General features: G+C 36.8%; 4 protein-coding genes across 4 annotated transcripts; 3 read left to right on the plus strand and 1 right to left on the minus strand.

The window, feature by feature from the left end:
- Window positions 1-1408: 1408 nt before the first annotated feature.
- LOC132171315 (uncharacterized) lies at window positions 1409-5808 on the plus strand. Its single transcript, XM_059582601.1, has 10 exons — window positions 1409-2065; window positions 2141-2327; window positions 2428-2561; window positions 2654-2766; window positions 2905-3028; window positions 3270-3419; window positions 3545-3700; window positions 4085-4164; window positions 4254-4303; window positions 5448-5808. Exons 1-10 carry the CDS (start codon window positions 1622-1624, stop codon window positions 5585-5587), a joined length of 1578 nt encoding a protein of 525 aa, XP_059438584.1. The 5' UTR covers window positions 1409-1621; the 3' UTR covers window positions 5588-5808.
- An 855-nt stretch (window positions 5809-6663) lies between these two features.
- Window positions 6664-9712, minus strand: LOC132168502 (GDSL esterase/lipase 7-like). The gene is made up of 6 exons (XM_059579491.1): window positions 9467-9712; window positions 8624-8867; window positions 8270-8397; window positions 7906-8148; window positions 7547-7799; window positions 6664-6695 (listed from the first exon to the last, which is right to left on the minus strand). The coding sequence occupies exons 1-6, from the start codon at window positions 9710-9712 to the stop codon at window positions 6664-6666; spliced, it is 1146 nt and encodes a 381-aa protein (XP_059435474.1).
- Window positions 9713-10590: 878 nt separating this feature from the next.
- On the plus strand, window positions 10591-11096 carry LOC132172891 (pathogenesis-related protein PRB1-3-like). Its single transcript, XM_059584452.1, has one exon. The coding sequence runs from the start codon at window positions 10595-10597 to the stop codon at window positions 11090-11092; it is 498 nt and encodes a 165-aa protein (XP_059440435.1). The 5' UTR covers window positions 10591-10594; the 3' UTR covers window positions 11093-11096.
- Window positions 11097-12325: 1229 nt separating this feature from the next.
- Window positions 12326-20098, plus strand: LOC132170382 (protein CROWDED NUCLEI 4). Its single transcript, XM_059581346.1, has 8 exons — window positions 12326-12665; window positions 14857-15066; window positions 15179-15432; window positions 16021-16291; window positions 16390-16473; window positions 16693-18530; window positions 18684-19032; window positions 19567-20098. The coding sequence occupies exons 1-8, from the start codon at window positions 12459-12461 to the stop codon at window positions 19573-19575; spliced, it is 3222 nt and encodes a 1073-aa protein (XP_059437329.1). The 5' UTR covers window positions 12326-12458; the 3' UTR covers window positions 19576-20098.
- The last annotated feature ends 463 nt before the right edge of the window (window positions 20099-20561 follow it).

Consider the following 20561-nt stretch of genomic DNA (forward strand, 5'->3'; position numbering starts at 1 on the left):
GAGGGTATTTCAAAACGGGTGGAAGTTTGGGGGTCCTTAGTGAAGTTTCTCCTTAAATTTTTGTACAATAGATTTTTATGATTTGCTTTTCAACTTTTGTAAAGAGGCATGCTATACATTATTTTTTTAACTATTTTTTATTTTATTTTTTTAAATTGAATGGATTCATCATTAAATTTGTGAAATCATGAGGATCTTACTAATTTTCAGTGGTAGATTCATTAATTCATTATACAGAAAATGAATGAAAGATGAGATAAAGAATGATGTGTGTTGAGATAGTTGTCAACCTAGGTAGCGACTCGGATCTAAAGCATGCTAAAAATAAGAGAATGATAGGTGATGGAAGGTTGCAAAGGGGGGGGAGGGGGTGTGACAGCTGTTTCACCTTCCTTGCCTAAGCTAGAATTATGGAGATATTTAGAAAGAATAATAGAATAGAAAATAATACCAAGATAAGAGTAGAGAGAGTTCATTGTTTCTTTAGTGAGGTGGTGGGCGGTTCCTTTTATAAAATATCTGGGTGTGTGAGTAGTGGATGGACTCTCACTTGACTCCCAAAAATATGGAGTTTGTTGCTAGGTTGATTTATTCTATAACAACCTTGGAGGGGTTACATGGCGGTTTTGACTGTATTTAAACTTTGTTTGACAGGATTGAGTTTGTTAGACAAATTTTGCCTTTCTTTATTGTTGGACATGTATAGTTTGTTTGAACTGAATGATCTTAGTGGATTTGAGCTGCGTTAGCGCCCCCTTTTGATTCGTGGGCTTCTCGCTCCAAGGTGGGGTGTTTAGGTAGTCTAATGTCTGTATAGGTGGTGGGCTTTCTTTGGGCCTGTAAGGTGAAGCCCATTGTCACACTAATGTGTAACATGCCTCTTACTCTTAAAGAATGTTTGAGATTATGTGTGAGAAATATAATTTTTAAATTTTTGTTAAAAGTGCATTTTAGTTATTTTTAGAGTAAAAAAAGTTTAAAAAAAAAAATGCTTTTAAATTTTTTTACATTACAAGTTAGCTTTTGTTTGACACAACACTTTAGATACGAAGAACTCCCTTCTCTCAAAACATAATCTCAAACAAGATGTTAGTAATGTTAACAGAAATTTACTAGACCAGTTCAACACCAAACAATATATCGACACGTATATATCTGTCCGTATCTAATTTTTGACCATTTTTTCTTTGGTAGACATTTGAACTGTATGGTAGATTTTTCTATTGCATTTGGTACACGATCCTTTGGACGTATGTGTAATAATTGGTCCATTTTTCTATTGCATTGATTGCGACCGACCCGATTCATGCTTCCTTTACTCTAATCCTGCTTTAGACTCTCCCCTCCCCTCTCCATCGACGCAGAGTAGAGTCGTACACCGTAGAGTAATCCCCACTTGCCAAACTACCCAAGTCGTCATACGCTGACGTCAACAATCACACCGCATCTAAAGGGAAAGTATTCCACTATTCCTTGCGTATCCCATTACTCGAGACCACGCTACCTATGATGCTCCCTCAACCACCGAGTCCCACCCCCCACCTTCCGGCCTCAACAGAACCGCCTCAACCGCGATTCAAAGCTCAAACACAGAATCCCTAAGGATAATAATCGCACCAAAATGGCAACAAAAACCAAACCATCAATTCTCGTCTTATCTCTTCTCATCATCATCATCAATATCTTTTCATCTCGGCCGTCGCTCGCATCAGAGCCGTCCAATTCTCCCTCCTCCTCCTCCTCTTCTTCCTCCAGATGGGCCCCACGCTTCTTGGGCAGATTCTCACAGCCACCGAATCACAGTCATCGTCATCAACAACAACAACAAAAATACCGGTACGAAACCCGATACTTTTCGCAGCGGCTCGACCACTTCAGCTTCTCGGAGCTCCCGAATTTCCCGCAGCGGTACCTCATCAGCACCGAGCACTGGGCGGGCCCTCAACGCCGTGGCCCCATCTTCTTCTATTGCGGCAATGAGGGCGACATCGCGTGGTTCGCCGCTAATACCGGCTTCGTCTGGGAAATCGCTCCTCGCTTCGGCGCCATGGTCGTTTTTCCTGAAGTAAGTCTTTCTTTTTTCTTTTGCTCCTGTTATTGGAAAACACGTGTAGCTTGAAACTATTTGATCGATGGGCAGCACCGATACTATGGCGAGTCTATGCCGTATGGAAGTAGAGACGAGGCGTACAAGAACGCCACTACGTTATCCTATCTCACGGCCGAACAAGCCCTCGCCGATTTCGCGGTGTTGATTAGGGAATTGAAGCGAAATTTGTCCGCCGAGGCTTGTCCTGTCGTGTTATTCGGTGGATCCTACGGTGGAAGTAAGTGTTCTCGCACATTGTAAGAAATGATGTTTGCATTTCTTTTTCTGTTAGCATTGGTTAATTGACTAATTATTGGCATTATATATATTCGAATTAGTGTTAGCGGCATGGATGAGACTCAAGTATCCTCACGTTGCCGTTGGTGCGCTTGCTTCTTCGGCACCGATTCTTCAGTTTGAAGATATTGTGCCTCCCGAAACATTTTATGACATTGTTTCCAATACTTTCAAGGTGTGCTTCTCTTTGTCGTTTGCTTTCATCTCCGTTATAGTATTCATTATATGTATATGGGCTGCATTATAACATGATCACTTTCTTCATAGCGTGAAAGTACCAGCTGTTTTAACACTATAAAGGAGTCATGGGATGTAATAACATCCGAGGGTCAGAAAAATGATGGCCTTCTGCAACTGACCAAAACGTTCCGCTTATGCGGGTAAGGAAAAAGAATGAAAGAAATGTATGCCCTGTTTCTGTATGAGCTAATGATGACTGAATACAAATAGTCTTGTTTATACTGAGTATTTTTCTAGTTTGGGTTATTGAGTCTTAACTAATCAGAGGAAGTTGACAGGACATTAAAAAGCACAGAAGATCTGAGAAATTGGTTGGATTCTGCTTATAGTTATTTGGCAATGGTGAACTACCCTTATAGTTCTGAGTTTATGATGCCGTTGCCTGGACATCCAATAAGAGAGGTTAGTTGAGTTTATGATACAATTTGAAAAATCTCTCACGGTTTGCACACATATGAAGAATCTCATAGTCTAAATTAAAGTCCTTTGATACCTGTTATTTGCCACCTATTTGTTCCATAACCAAAAGTATCTTATACCAACTGTTTAGCTCGCAGGACATCAATTTTGAGCAATATTGTTTAAATTTCTGGAGCACTTTCAATTTTGTTACAAATTAGATATAATTTGAATCTTCTTGTAGGTTTGCAGAAAGATGGATGGCTCTCCTACTGGTTCTAGCATTCTGGAGCGCATATTTGAAGGAGTAAGCATCTATTACAACTATTCTGGAAGCGTTGACTGCTTTCAATTGGATGATGATCCTCATGGCTTGGATGGTTGGAACTGGCAGGTCTAGAGCTCCTTAGTACTTTTTTATGTTATTGTATTTTTCTAAATGATGGTTGGTGATAAATAACTTATCAATTTTGTTGTTGTTTATTTACGTGCTTCCACTTTTTATTTTTCATAATATAGGCATGCACCGAGATGGTTATGCCAATGTCTAGTAGCCGGGATGTGAGCATGTTTCCAACATATGACTATAATTTCTCTTCCTTTCAAGATGAATGCTGGAAAGATTTCAGGGTGATTCCCAGGCCTAGATGGATAACAACGGTGTTTGGTGGACATGTAAGTGTCACGCATTTCAAATTTATTGATAACATCCATTTAAATCAAATTGCATTAGAATATTTTCTCTAAAGAGTGACAGCTTGCATTTTTTAGTTGCTGATTCTGTTCATAGTGGTCTTATTATCTCTTCCGTTCTACCTTTTTTTTTTGGTTGGTAGTAATTGGTTGTTGAGTTACATAACATATTTATCTTAGTGGATTGTATGGGCAATTTCAAGTGTTCAAATCAAACGCAGAAATTTTGGAAACCGGTAACTTTTTGCAACAGCATGGTCCATTCCGTGGATGATGCCTTTTAGCTCTCACATACATAATATCCAGAAGGGTTTTACTTCTCAAATGCTATATTATAAATCTGATCTTTTGTATTTCGTTGTGAAGGATATCAAGACCGCCCTGAAAAAGTTTGGAAGTAACATCATTTTCTCAAATGGCCTGTTGGATCCCTGGAGTGGTGGCGGGTACTTCTTCATTCTGCATATATTATTGCCTAGTGTTGTTAAAAATTTAAAATCTGAATTCTGATCATTGTACATGACATCTGTTGCAGTGTCCTGCAGAATGTATCTGAAACTATTGTTGCTCTTGTTACTAAAGAAGGTAATGTTTCTTGTGAGTACATCTTCTGTTCTTAGATCAACTATAATGTGCTTCACTTTTATTTGTGAGAAGGACTATTTGGTGGGTCAAAATTGATTTTTTATCAAATCGGTCATGATAACAGGACATGAGGGCTAAAGGCAGGCACCCATCTTATTTACTTGAAATCTACAATCTTGAATGGATACGAACTGATCTAATCCCTACTTGGCTTTTTCTTTTTCTTTTTTCCCCAAAAATATCGTGGTTGGTTGATCCTATTCAAGTAGTGGGTGTCAAAAGATATAATATTATAGATAATTTATGAGAATAAGAATCTACTGGCCTAGCCATCCCAATGTTATCGAGTTCCAACATGTGGCTCAATAGAAGCTGGTAGTTGGCCCAACCAACTCAAAGGGTCAGTTTCAGTTGTTTTAGTATGATTGGCTTGTTTTGTCACTTCTAATGATATTGTGGTAAATCAATCAACAAAGCCAGATCCCTCGCTGATTGTATTTGACCACATTGATCCTTTTAGCTTGTGTAGGACTACTTCATGTCTTTTTAATTAACTCAAAATCTTCTTTTTCAAATTGCCTCCTCAATACAAGTGACATTAGTGTGAGTCGAGAGTCCCAAGTCTTTGTCTTGTGAAATTCATTCAAGACTTGTCTCTCATTTTGTCCTCATACACTGCTTCCTTGTGTATTTGTTTGTTGTTGGAAAATGATATTTCAAGACCAGTTTTTGTTTCTTCCACACAACCCTATCTCGTAGTGTGGGAACTAAAGTTGTAAGAGGGGTTGTGGAAGAAACAACAACTGGTGTAGAAATAGGGCTACCCTTTCTAATTTTACCTTGATTTTTATATTTCCATCTTAATATTCTCATTTTAAGGAAATTCAAATGAAGCAATCCAAAACAGCCTACACCATATCTTGACTTACTTTGGTCTTTAATCTTGTTTTTCCCTGATCTTTGGCTGGCTGCATGAGTGTGTGTATGTGTGTGTTTATGTGAGTGTGGATTATGCAATCCTGCAATATGATGCTATTGTCAGCTAAAGGTCTTTTTATCAGACGGAGCAAGTAAAGCAGCTAAACCATAGAAACAATATTATTTTGCTAAAAGTAATGCGTTCCTTTTATTATTTATTTTTCAGGAGCACATCATATAGATTTACGTGCATCAACCTCAGAAGATCCTGATTGGTTGCTAGAGCAGAGGGCAATTGAAATCAAGTTGATTGAAGGGTGGATAAGTAACTACTATCAGGAAGAGAAAGCTATTTTCAACATGTAGAGGAATGATTGGTGGATGAAGATCTTTCTTGTAAATACCTCTTTCGTCTTGTTGTATGTGTTTTCCCTGCTGGCATCACCAGATGAACAGTGTGACTTCACTTCCCTCTTGTCGGGGCCTCAAGTTAATCAGTTGAAGTTTAACTGTAACTGGATTTTTCGGTGCATCTAACCCGAAAGTGATATGCTTATTATTACGTAGTCCCTAATTTTCCTTGTCCATTAGCTGCCTTTTCCTCCTCTTAGTGCAAGTTCGGACGATCAGATGACTGGAGATGGTAATGGATTCTGGTTTCTTGAAAATATAAATGGTTGTTGATTGTGTTGGAGAGCTTACAAAGACTCCCGGTTTCCCGCCGAGCATTGTCACAGATGAACTATGCTGTTGTTGATGGCTCAAGTGTTGGCCTCAATGACTATGGCTAGATTGTTCTTTCAAAGGCAAAACTAGGGTTTCTCACGTCTATCTGACTTGGTTTGCCTTGGGTGTGGCCATTTTCTGCTATGACTTTGCCAGGAATGATCCCTTACCACTCAAATGATCATGATTTGCTTGTGCATATTTAGCAAATTAAACACCCCAATCAAATGATCATATGTTTTTACGGCGTTTGGACAGTTCGAACATCTGCTCAGACAAGTGGACAACTATAACTATTGTAATAAACCTAATATGTAGCTAATAAACTCGTATAAACGTACAAAGTCCAGAGACTCAAAAATTGCCTATACAAACTCACTATGGCCTATGGATGGGTAACAAATGTATGGGTGTTTCTTTTTTATCTTTTTTTAAAAAAAAAAACTTAGAATCCTAAAATTTTGTGAAAACAAAAATTTCCAGCTATTATTACTACGAATAGAAAGTAGGAGAAACCCGGCCTATGAGTCTGTCCTGAGAAAATAACTCCACGGATGCCTTTTGGCCTGCAGAAATTGGAATCCTTAAAGCATTTGTCGGCAATAATCACATTTGCTGCCTCAGTGAGATGATGATCATCCCAAAATAGATTTGTTCGTCTATTTGGGCATACATCTACTCCCGGCATGCATAAGCCTATTCCATCTCTTCCCACTTCACAACAAAGTGTTCCTAATATCTGTAAATCCTGTAGATAGACCCACCAAAAATGTGTTAGAGTAGTCAATCAATTAACTAAGAGAGAATAACACAATTTCATTATATTAATTAAATGATTGATTTATAATTTTTTTATCGGTTTAAGTTTTCAGGACAATTGATGATGAAAAATGTTATACACACTCCCTTGATGTGTCATCAAAAGTCATAATTGATCCAAGTGATCAATCTAAAATCTAATAGTGATTTTTAGTGTTACGTTAAGTAGTATGTACTTGGAAGTGTGAGAGTAAGAGTATGTGTAGCATTTTTCATTAGGGATTTAACATCTTATCATAGTAGAATCTAGAGTTCGAACCTTAATTTCATAATTTATCCTTATTTTAGATAAAGATTTCACGTGTTAAGTCTCACTTGTTAAGAAAGAGACCTAACAACTTATGCCCCGTATGTTTCAGCGTAAAATATTTTATAGAATTTTTTTTTCTTATTTTAATGTCTGGCACAACGTAAAATATTGGTCTACCTGAAAATATTTGCAGTAGACCAAGGAAAAAATATAACATTCACAAGACGTAAAATGATTTACGCTTCTCATATGCGTAAATCATTTTCCACCGCTTTCAACATGCGTCAACCCCTTAATTCAAGGTTGCAAACAAATAACAAAAAATAATAACTTTTTCCCAACGTAAAATAGTTTGCGCCAAAACAAAGAGGGTCGTAGTCAAATAATTTAAACTATATATTAACTGCAAGCCTTTGACACAACTTGTAACGTACACAAAAAGAGGAAGAAAAATTATTCTAGTTGAATTACCAAGTGGTATAATTAATAATAATATGTTGGTGAGACAAAGTAAATGCAATATATATTACCATATGATGATGGCATATCTATCATGTCTCTGATAAGCCCGTACATCTCCGCAATAAGTATTGTTGCGTCTTTAAGTTTCGACCTCAATGCTTCAATCTTTATGTGGAGATTCCTGTTGAAAATCATTACCATTTCGTTTATGTCTTCTGCACATTTTGTCTGTGGTTCGAAAACTTTCAGTGATGCCGGATAACAGCCGATAGGGCCTATTTCAAACACTACAATCCTCCTGGCTCCCAGTTTATACAAATCCTGCATGCAATATTAATTGCACCAAAAGTAGAACAACAACGTTAAATTAATTAGTTTTTTCCTCTCTTTTTTATTTATTTATAAAATATTAATGATGATGACGTACCTTCGATTGATACGCTAATTTCATCGCAAGGAGAGTGCCAAATTCTTCATTTGTATATTTTTTACTAGTGTTGTAATAAACTTGAAGAAAATTGATTTCATAGTCACTGGCGCCGATGAAAACTAGGAAGATACACTCCGACAAGTATTTTGGGAGCTCTGTGCTGTTGATGTGTCTTCTCAAGTTTTCGTGAACTGTCTTGTTAAACATGACAATTTGTTTCTCCATGCTCCAATTTTCTCCCTTTAAAAACAGAGTCAATGTTGGATCTTAGATCTTAGGATTTTGGCTCTAAAATCAAATTAAATTACCAATTATCTCACAAGCTTAAATTAATTATTTAATCATTACTTTTAACATTTACTGGTCCATGCCCAGTTTCGTGAAGAATGCCGGCGGAAGCAGATGCATAGCTGAAACCAGATGTGACTACTTCATCTAGGGACTTGTAAGCCCCATAAGTAAGCGTAGTTGGTAGCTGAAGATCATGCCCTGCACAAATGAAAACATGTTTCTTCAACTTCAAGCAATAGCCAAAGAACACAACAAAAAATTGTCTTTTTCTTTTATTCATGGCAAAATGGGTTCATTCGAATCGTTATTTAAGGCCCTTAACAAGTGGTATCAGAGTCATATTATAAGTCATTGAACAAATGAGTAGAGCTATCATCGAATCATGTCAGAGTGGCTAGGAATTTGGATTCAAGGGTTAGCTTACCAATGAAATCTGTAATGACGGCGCCATTACTGAACCTGCCGGTGGCACCAATGGTGAAATCTATGCCAAAAGGCTTATACGTTGCGGTCATTAACGTATCTAGATTTGTATTGAGGCCAGTATCAACTTGGGAGTCTCCGAAGACGTATAAACCCGGCACCAACGGCGCCGGGAGAACTATATTCTCCGTAGCGATCTGATGATCATGATGATGATCAGCATCGGGTTTAACAGAGCCGAAAATCTCAATGAAGAGAAAAGAAACGAATAACAAGGACATGATGCCTCTCTTCTCTCTTCTTTTTCGGCTCTTTTGTTGTTCGGAAACTGGAACTGGTCAAATGGTGGCATGGCGTGGGCCTGAAGCTTTTGTATCAATGGCAGCTTTTGAATTTTGTTTATGTAACAATGATATGGTTGAGCAGATTAAAAATAGAAACCAGACAGCTTTTGCCTTTTCACCTTTTACTGACTAATTACTTGTTTGTTCGTATCTTCCTTGTATTTATTTATTTATTTATTTTTGAATTGGTTTCTTTGGAATTAGGATGAATATTTAGTTAATTATAGTGAAGGGGTATTTTTGTTTCCTCAAAAAGTAAAAATACAAAAATACTCTTCCACTATAACTAATTGGATTTTTTCCAGTTCAAAGATCATGTTCGGTTTCTTTTAATTTATTGGTGATTTTAAATGCTACATCATATTTAAGATACTCTATTTTTTTTTTTTGAGCAAAAGGCATATGCCGTCTATTTATTCTATAGCTTGCAAAGGAGATATGTCTCCTTGCAAAAATTCTCTAATACATTCCGGTGGATTATATAACCACCCCATGTTTACAGTGTCCTTAATTGCCATCCTAGCTAAAGCATGAGCCACCTTGTTCCCATCTCGACGAACATATCTCATCTCCCACGCCAGAATTGGACGTAAATAAGAGCGTATGTCCACTATCAACTGTCCCCTGCTACTATCATCAGGATTTTTGGAAGTTACTGCCTCAATCACATTTTTGGCATCACCTTCTAGCTGAAAACGTTGCAATCCCAGTTCCTGGCATAGCTGCACCGCCAATATTGCTCCCATGGCTTCTGCCGCTAAGGGATTCAGGGGTCCCTGTTTCATTGCAATCGCATACTCTAGATTGACTCTAATCCTCCCTATATCATTACTTTTTCTTTAAATGTAAATTTGGTATTTGAGAACATAATTAGGTGTAAAAGTTAAATATATATTGGTCAGAGAATTATAATTAGATAACACAGTCTACACTAATTACCCCGGATTAAAAATTACATACCGCATTGTTGGAAACATATATGTAATCACATCCAAAGCAGTCAAAATTTTCTAAGGCTCGTTGGTGCTCCATGATGAACATAGTAGCACCAATTTTGTTTTATTTTTTTTAGAATATAAAGACAACATATATATTCTGATTTATGTCAAACCTTAAAGATAATTACAGCTTCCGTAGGCCTTGGACATTTGTCATCTTAAGACTTATTCTATGTTAATTTGATCAATATGTGAAATGTCCATGAAATTGAAGTAACAAGTAAATTTATTGTCACTTTATTTTATTATTTCTTAATCTATGTCCCTTATTTAATCTATTGATTATTCTCATACTCTTGAAATCATAATTCATTGAATACATTTAATTTTTAGTAACTCCTTATATGTGATCACTTATGCATGTACGAGATTTAGAAATCTATCACGATTATATATTTCATATATTTTTTTATTTCAATAAATTCCCTCCCATAATGGGACTACCTAACACCGTACAAACCGCTGAAAATGTGTGTATAGAAAGTAGCCTCTCTCACCAAACCCCAACCAATCATTAAATCCATTAATTACCCAAAATAGCTCAAGATTTGTATATATATATACCTGCAAGAGAATGAGCAACATGATCCTATATTTACAACAAAACAAAAAAAACGACCATATATATATATGTCAAATACCATAGTAGTTTTGGTTTGTGTTCTGAGTCTATCCCTGGCTCTTGTTTCCCATGCCGGATCCATGGCTCAAGTCTTCGTTAAGCTCCACAACAAAGTCCGTAAAGAGGTTGGGCATGGAATTGGTCCCTTAGAGTGGAACTCAACCCTACAATCGTACGCCGGTGCCTACGCTCGATACCAGGAATCCAGAGGTTGCAAGCATGCCCACTCCAATGGGCCCTACGGTGAGAACATTTTCTGGGGCTTCGGTGAGGGGTGGATGGATCCGAAGGCTGCGATGATAACTTGGGTTGATGAGGAGAAGGACTATTACGATTACAAGACCAATACTTGCTTGGAGAACAAGGACTGCTGGCATTACACCCAAGTGATATGGAAGAATACCAATCAGCTTGGTTGTGCTCTCGCTAATTGCCCGGATTCTTCAGTCTTCATCACCTGTAACTATTATCCTCCAGGGAATTATATAGGAGAAAGACCATACTGATCAATCTAGAAATTGTTAGAATATCAATTCAATAATAATATATATATATATATATATATATATATATATATAACATTAAATCAATATAGTTAAGTTAATCAAAATTGGGCCTTTCTGAATTTCTACTTTTCTTTTTTTTTAATGGGGCATTTTGGTGATTTTGCTTACCCAAAAAAAAAGTGAAAATTTTAAACTTCTATCCCTTATACTTCGAGAGATGTAAGCAATCATGTTAATTGCGTTGGGAAATAACACACCTTTTTGTTTGAAAACCAAAAAGGTGAGCAAAAAAGCAGAGAAAGGTCTGGAGGCGAGAGATTGTTGGAATTCTGTGTGTTTGAGTGAGAAAGAAAGGACATAAATTTACTACGAACTGGCATGTGAAAAAGATTTTTTTTTTTAATAAAAAAAACTTTGGGTGAGAAAACATCACAACATTAGTAAAAGAAAAAAAATGCAAAATCAGTCCTTATAGTTTACCTGATTTATCATTAGTTCCATGTGGTATTAAAATGAACTCAAAAGTCCGTGAAGTATGTAAAAAAAAAACAATTAAATCATCACAGTCAAATTTCGTCTACTAATTTAATAGGTTCCATTAATGTGACACTGACTTAAATATGATAAGTATCACAATTTTATTGGCTCTAACGTTATTAGAATCTGTTAAGTCAATAAACGTAATTTGACTGTAAGGACTAAACTATTTTTTTAGCATACTTCAGAGACCTTTACATTTATTTTGATAGCACATGAAGTTAATTACAAACCAAACAAATTACATAGACTAATTTTAAATTTTTTTCCTTAGTGGAAAGATAAGTAATTGGTGTTGAGCATGTTAAAAAAAAAAAAAAAAATGTACTACTCACATTAAAAGACAACAAGTAATTAAATTGTATTTAGAAAGAAATTTCTACCTACCTAATTTAAAAGAAATTTCTATCCTTATCCTTGTTGGCCTCAGTAAAACTTTAAGTCAAGCTGACGTGGAGAGTTGACTTTCCTTATAAAGGGCGCGCAGGTTAAACTATTTAAATTTTAAACCCCCAAAACTTCATTCAGCAAACCCTTAAAGAGTCTAAACGACGTCGTTCCGTCCAGTACTTATCACACAAGTTCGGGCTTAAACTCTTTCTAAGTTTATATTAGTAAAAACACTTTCAACGCCAGAAATTACTTAATTAATAAAAGCGTAGTCGGTGACTTTTACTCGCGCAGAGTTCACAGAGAGTGAGAGAAAGCAAGTGCGTGAAAAAGCAAGAAGACCAGCGTGGAGTGCGAGTGACAGGTCAAGAGTGGCCAAGGAACCCGAAACGCAAAAGGGAAAGGAAAGAGAGGGAATCTTAGGGTTTCGGAGGCCGAGATGGCGAGTCCGCAATCGGAACGGCTCGCGATCACTCCGAGTTCCGCTCGGCCTTTGTCGATAACACCTGGCTCTAGGGTTTTGAAAACCCCTCTCAGCGACGACGCGATCTGGAAGCGCCTCAAACAGGCCGGGTTCGATGAGGAGTCAATCAAACGGAGGGACAAGGCTGCGCTCATAGCCTATATTGCAAAGCTTGAAGCTGAGGTTTTTTAATTTTGCCAAAATCTCCTTCTTTCTTATTCGTTTTTAATTTTCATTTCTTTCTTGTTTTGTTGATCGATCAAATTTTATTGTTGTGGTTTTTTTTGAATTTCTTTCGGAACAGTACAATTTTTGGTTCTGTGTTTCTTTTAGCAATTTTATTTGATCTATGTAGCTTGTAAGTTTTCTTAGTGAGTGAGATAACGTGGCAATAGTGTAAAGGCTTCAAAATTTTTTGAAATTCGAACTCGTTGCTTAGGGCTTCAGAATCATCGAATTCCTTTTTTCCAGTGTGCGCGTACTATTTGGACTAGTTGAGCTGAATTTCGATTTCCTTGATACTTTGTTGTCCTAAAAATAGAGGGTTAAAGGAGAATCACTTGAAAAACCGGGCGAAGATTGTGGCTGAGTTGTCAAACCAGAGTGTTAGGAAGGACTTTGGCTTAATCGAACTGAATATTCACTATCTTGATTTGTGGTGCACTTCTTTTAGTATGTACGATCAAATTCGAACTCTTTTTTCTTTTACCATAATTATCTGTTTTCATCATTCCTACAAAAGAAATGGTTTGAGTGTATGGTTTCTACGTTTAATAATAATGAGGATAAGGAAAGTAACTATCAGTGATTTTAGCATGTCATATGTAGAAGTTATTATAATAGTTCTAGGTGACCGTAGTTTTGGGAGGAAATTAAATTTTGTAGGCTAGAGTGGTTGCTTATATACATGGGCTTTTGTTTGACAGAGAATCTCAAGTAATATGGGTTTCCATTTTTATTTCTTTTAGAGTTATTGTAATTCTATTTGTAAGGATAAGAGTAACTTATGATGGTTTCTCGTTGATTCCATATGAATGCTGATAGAAATGTTGGTAGTTTATGAGCATGTTTGAGATTGTGTCAATAAATTTAAAAAGTGCTTTTAGTACGTAAAAAGCTGCGGCAAGCAAAAATGGATCTGTTTTGTAAAAAAATTAAAAAGCATTTTTTTTTGTGGACTTTTTTGCTCTAGAAAAGCCCTAACTGTGTTTCGAGGGAAGCTTGAAAATGATGATTTTTCTAAAAAGCTCTTTTAGTCTTTTTCTTTAGACATAAGGTTTTGTTTGTTTGTTTGTTTGTTTGTTTGTTTTTTTTTTGGTTATGATGAGGAATCAATTCAAGGCAAGACCACTTTGTGTACCCATTCCTATTGGATAAACCTTGCGCCCATGCAAAGCACTCTATCCACACAGATCAGGTAATACTTCAGTTTTGTTGGAGGTCTAGCCCCAACGAATTGTTTGCACCCAAGATGATTCGAACCTTAGACCCAATGAGAATGCCACCAAGGCTAAGGCCTTTAGGCTTAAGTTCTATTTCCCAACCCAATCCTAAATAGGCTCTATGTACATTTTTTAATCTATAAATTTGTAAGTGGTTGACTTTTTGGATTTGAAGAAGATGAATTTGGATATCTGGCCTCTTGATGGTTTCATTTATATAAGATATGGGAGAGATGTATATATTTAATTCTGACGTATAAGAAGTGTTTCCTTCTGCTAGAGGATTTTGCTAAGTGTGCATGGTGAAGAGTTTGTTTTGCAATATTTTTTTTTTCTTTAAAAATTTGATAATGTTGTATTTTGAAGATATGGTATCAGAGAATATTTTCATACTGGTAGTATGTGCATGTATTGGGCTTAGCTTGTAATAGCTAGTTGATGTTGCAGAATATGAACTCCACCAAAGATTCATTGGGTTGGGGTGGGGTGGGGGTGGTGGGGGGTGCTGGTGCAGCAAGAGCTATTAGGAGCATTTAAATTATGCACATTGTTCTTTGCAGACAGTTTTTCTAACATGTTTCATTGATTTTATGATTTCATTTTATGCTGTATTGTTATTATTTGTTTTTAATTATATTATTAATTTTTTCCATACTTGTTTGTGATCTGGGCCATGAGTGTGAAAGAGCTTATGCTCATATTACTAGTCCTATAAGATTGTTTGTTATTGAGTAAGAAAATTGTGTTTAATCTTAGGTACAATTTAACCCTGTTTGCAAATTCATTGGGTGGTAAAGTTTTAATGGCTTTGGCAATTAATTCACCACTGTATGTAGGCTCTATTATTATAGTATGTACTACCATGAGGTGCGTGCTAGCTATACCAGTTTATCGATCTTTTCAGTCTATATCTGACTAGTAACATTATGTAGATGTTTGACCACCAACACCACATGGGCCTTCTTATATTGGACAAAAAGGAGTTAACTTCCAAGTATGAGCAGATAAAAGCTTCTGCAGAAACAGCTGAAATAATGCACAAGCGTGATCAAGCTGTGCGTCTATCTGCTTTAACCGAGGCAAGGAGACGAGAAGAGAGACTGAAGAAGACTGTAGGAGTCAAGGATGAGTGTATAGCAAGCGTAAGCTTTGTCAATTGTGCTCATCTTTAAATTAAAGAAATTGTGTCTTTCACATATGACCCTATCATTGTTCTTTATCTTATCTTGGGGTTTGTTTGGTAAATTACTGTAGCTCGAGAAGGCCTTGCATGAGATGCGTGCAGAATCTGCTGAAATAAAGGTTGCAGCTGAGAGTAAATTGGATGAAGGGCGCAATATGGTAGAGGATGCACACAAGAAATTTACTGAGGCTGAGGCAAAGCTGCATGCAGCAGAAACTTTAGAAGCGGAAGCTAGTCGGTATCACCGTGCTGCTGAAAGAAAACTTCAGGAAGTTGAAGCACGTGAAGATGATCTCAGGAGGCGTATTGTATCATTCAAGTCTGAGTATGTGTCCTACTCATTTATATCATATATTTTCCACAAGCATTTTTCCAAACAGCATGTGTTCAAGTAGGAATATGTACATAAGAAAAATGCTAGAAGAGCACCTCTTACCATGAGATCGATTAGCTCTTCCTTTATCTGTAATAAAAAACAAAGTTGCAGTCAAAATCACAAAAGATTGGAAAGCAGACTGCATAATGGTGTTTCTTTTTTAATTTCGTGCTAAATTCACTGGATTGTCTAAGACATGCTAGTAAAGTTTCTAGTAGCCAAACCTTGTATTAATATGTGGATTTGTGTGCTTGCTCTCCATACTAGTTTATAATGAAGTTTAAGAGAGAGCTGCATGCAAGAGCATGAGGTTGCTCTTCTTGTGAACTTACTTTTTGCCTGGACTAACCGGTGAAACAGTCCAGGAGTTGTCAGCTTGTGTTCACACACAAAAGTTCTGTATTTTGTCTTTCATATAACGCCATAGTCACACAATGGTCATCAATTTGTTCAGGAGCTGCTCCTGTGATGTATAAATCTGTGACAAGAAACCTGGTTAGGTAGCTTTATAATCTTTTTGTTGTCTTTATGTTGTAGTTGTGATGAAAAAGAAAAGGAGATCATTCTTGAGAGACAATCTTTAGGTGAAAGGCAGAAAACGTTGCAGCTTGAACATGAAAGGTTACTTGATGCACAAGCTTTGCTAAACCAAAGGGAGGATTACATTTTTAGTAGATCTCAGGACCTAAACCGACTTGAAAAAGAGATAGAGGATTCAAATGTGAATATTGAGAAGGAACGCAGAGCTCTAAATGAAGAGAGATCCAATCTGGTGCTGACTGAGGCTTCCCTGTCAAAAAGAGAGCAGGTTTATATTTTTAATTCCTAATTTGATTTGGATGTATATAAGATTTTTACTTTGTCCGCCGGAAACTCCAATATTTAGTTTCTCTTGTGTATATTCAGGATGTCATTAGAAGGGAAACTTTGCTGAACAAGGAACAGCAAGACCTACTTATTTTACAGGAAAAACTTGCAAGCAAGGAATCTGTGAGTTGTTTTGTCTTATCTGGAAATTTTTCTCTTAAAAAATTCATAAACCAAAAGATGGTATCGAGTAGACCTTAGGTTTTATCTCCGTTATGAGTATGGATGGTTTCTTTGTATCTTTTCAGCCAATACTTACTGATATTTTTACTGCTGGGGAGCCTAAACTCCTTCATAGTTATTACTCTATTTTTCTTATTTCTTTTTTGACGGACAACACAGGACAAAGTTCAAAAAGTCATTGCCATCCAGGAAAATGCTTTGAGAACAAGGAAGTCAGAATTTGATGCTGAGCTGGAGATGAAGCGAAAATTGATTGAAGATGAAATTGAAACTAAGACACGGGCTTGGGAGTTGAAGGAGATGGATCTTAGGCAACGGGAGGACCAAATGTTGGAGAAGGAACATGACTTGGAGGTTCAGTCAAGGGCATTGGAAGATAGGGAGAAAGAAGTGGCAGAGACATTGCATCAGCTTGATGAGAAAGAAAAATGCCTAGGGGCTGCTGAGGAGGTGTTTGAGCGGAACAAAGCCTGTTTGCAAGAAGAAAAAGAAGTGATTAACAAAATGAAAGTAGAGCTTCAGGAGTCGCTGGATTCATTGGATGACAAAAAGAAGCTGGTTGATTGTGCAAAGGAAAATTTAGAGGCCATGAAAACCGAAACAAGTGAGTTATCAGTTTTAGAGATGAACCTTAAAGAAGAAATAGATATGGTTAGGGCTCAAAAAACAGAGCTTATCGCTGATTCAGATAAGTTGAAAATAGAGAAGGCAAAGTTTGAAGCTGAATGGGAGTTAATTGATGAAAAAAGAGAAGAGCTACGGAAGGAAGCGGAATGTGTTGCTGAAGAGAGACTGGCCTTTTCCAAGTTTATTAAGGATGAGCGTGATAGCCTTAGACTGGAAAAACTTGAAATGCAAGATCAGTATAAACGTGATGTTGAGGCACTTAGCCGTGAGCGGGAAGACTTTATGAATAAGATGGTGCATGACCGTACTGAGTGGTTCAGCAAGATGCAGCAAGAACGCGCAGATTTCTTACTGGATATTGAGATGCATAAGAGGGAACTGGAGAACTGTTTTGAGAAAAGACGTGAAGAGTTAGAGAGTGATTTGAGGGAGAGGGAGAAAGCCTTTGAGCAAGAAAGGAAAAATGAACTTCATTATATAAGCTCCCTCAAGGTAAAAGCAGAGAAAGAGTTGGAACAGGTCGCTTTAGAAATGAAGAGGCTTGAAACTGAGAGAATAGAGATAAATTTGGAACGTGAGCAAAGAAACAAGGAGTGGGCAGAGCTAAATAATTGCATTGAGGATCTTAAGGTCCAAAGAGAGAAATTGAAAAAACAAAGGGAGCTATTGCATGCTGATAGAGAAGAGATTCTTGCCCAGATTGAAGACCTTAAGAAATTGCAGGATTTAAAAGTTGCCTCAGATATTGTTGCTGATGCTGAATTGCAAAATTCTGAACCAAGGAGGAAAATTTCTGCAAAAAGAATTTTGAAGCAGCAAACTCTTATACAAAATGCTGAGGATTCACAGAAAGAGATTGTTGCTGACATTGACAATGGGTTCAATTCTCCATCTAAGAACAATCTGGATGGTGCTTCTACTCATAGCTCTACTCCTTTCTCATGGATTAAACGATGTACAGAATTAATATTCAAACATTCTCCAGATAAGGCTTCGATGAAGTATGAAGAAAGGTCTTTGGTATCTGACCTTGAAAATGCGAGTAAGAGGCAAAAGTTTGTGGGAGAGAATTCAAGCGAGAGACAGCAGGAAAGATATGCTCTTGGTGAACCAAAAGTGATAGTTGAAGTGCCCCCTGTAGGTGACGATATAAAAGCAACACATTATTTTGAATCTGAAATCAAGGAATATGCCAGTGAAAAGTGTGCCCCTTCAGTTTCTGAGCAAGGGCTTCTGGCTGGAAGGAAAAGAAGAGTTAAACAGTCTATATCCAATGATGGTGTGCATTTACAACCAGAGCAAAGGCAAAACAATAAGAAAAGGAGGCAAGAAGAAGATGGCACTTCAGCTCAATGGACCAATACTGAGAGGTACAACTTTTAAATTATATTTTTTACATTAAGCTTTTGCTTGTATTGGTTTCTCAAATTTCTGAATGCATAATTTGGAACACACTACCAGTTCTTAATGGTAAAAATAAATCATTTGTTTCTTTCTGGTAAATATTCTTTATTTGGTTTCAGTGTTATTTCCTCCCAACCAAATGTTCCAGAGGATCAGCATGTATTGTTGTCATCCTCTCGAACTCAAGAAGGTGCTGAAGAGGCTAATGTAGTTGTTATAGATAAAATCATACAAATCTCAGAAGTGACTCATGAGAAAACTGATACTGACAACTTTACAAATGAAGACAAATTAGACTCTTTGTTGAATCCCGTAGCGGAATCGGAGCAGGATATTCTTTCAGGTGAAGGAATAAATGGTCATGCAGATTCGTCACATGTACAGAACGGTGTCTTACCCTGTGGCCCTAAGGCACCAGAAAAGCCACAAGAAGTGCAGAATTCTGGACAAGTTACTGAGCATTGTCAGGTGACTGCTTTTTTCACAAATCTTACCTGTATTGATGTTCTTGCTTGTGGGTATTTATCAGATTTTTTTTAAGCTTTTATTAACATTATTTCATTTTTGTTGGGTTGCTCGGAAATTTCTGTTTCATGTTCATTATTTTCTTTTCCAAGTGTTATTGCAAGTATATGTTCTTAGTTGTAACACTATACTGTTTAATCTATGAGTCTTTTTATTCCATGGCTAGCTGGTTGTGATATTTTGCCTGCTTTTGTCATTTGTGATTTGTTTCTGCTCCTTTATGTTCATGCTGATGTCTTGATCTTACTGCTCCTATATGATGCGCTTTCTTTGATTGATGGCTTGTGTAACTAGGAGAGTACTGTGAAACTTTCTTAGGGCGTTCAACACAGTTGTCCTTAATTTATGTCAAATAAGCCAACGCTTGATAGGCTTAAAAAACCAAAGCTCACCTTTGATGTGGTTATTGCATGGCTGAGTAATTATCCATTTATACTGATGTTTTCTATTCTTTTCTTATGCATGTCTGGTTTGCAGCATGATTGAAGAGATACATCCAAAAGAGTGAACAGGAAGTTGAAGATCATGGCCCTGCCAAATCATAACGAAAAGGTTGATGACAAAATTCAACAGTGAACAAGGTCGAAACATAAGTAAAAGATTTCTGGCTTTTTGTTGGATGCACCTGTTGTTCACTTATTAATGCATATACTGTCTTCTTCACTCCTTTTAAAGTCGTTTTGGCTGGTGACATCTCTTTGAGTGGGCTGAATATGTAAATGAATCTGCGCATGGTGATCTTATGAGAAATTTGTAAATGTTTGTGCATCTATTATCGGGTTTGTTTGTGTAGTTTTCATTTAGGTTAGGTGATTGTTGCCAATATTTGTATTGCCAAGGGGTGGTAATTTAGCATTTTGTGTGATGGTCTCCGTTTATGGCTTTCGGGTTTTCTGCTTTGCTCTTTTTGGTGAATTGTAGTGTAGTTCTTGTTGGGGGGCAATTTTTAAGTCCTCGAATTGTTGAAACCGGTACCATTACCAATGTGAAGGCATCATACATTTTTTTATCTTTTGCCTTTCTTTCTTTTCAAGCGTGCAGAGAATAGGTGAAAAAGGTGAAGTTATCCTTGACGAATTCGGTTCACATATATATATATAGCTGGACAAGGATCCTCTCCTGATAAAAATTTAGAAGTAAAAAAAGATTGGAGAGGCCGGCATGCCTTAGTGTCATAGGATCTTTGTCTTTTATTTATATTGTTAGATACACCAGTATTAAATTTTTATTAAGTGAAATGAGGAGGATACATTGTGAAAGTAGTAAGCAAGTGAGGTTTGTATTTGTTTTTAGGGAATGTGTGCATTTTCTTTTTATGGGTAATTTGGTGTGCATTTCCACTTCTAGTGACGTATTTGTTCTCATCCTTAAAACATTAACTAATAATTATATTTAGTAGATACAATTGCCATATAATGACCATCTGATGATGTTGTAGAAAAAATCAATCATTGAATTAGCATTAGATTCTC

This window comes from Corylus avellana, chromosome ca2, assembly GCF_901000735.1.
Source record: "Corylus avellana chromosome ca2, CavTom2PMs-1.0".
NCBI classification, from domain to species: domain Eukaryota; kingdom Viridiplantae; phylum Streptophyta; class Magnoliopsida; order Fagales; family Betulaceae; genus Corylus; species Corylus avellana.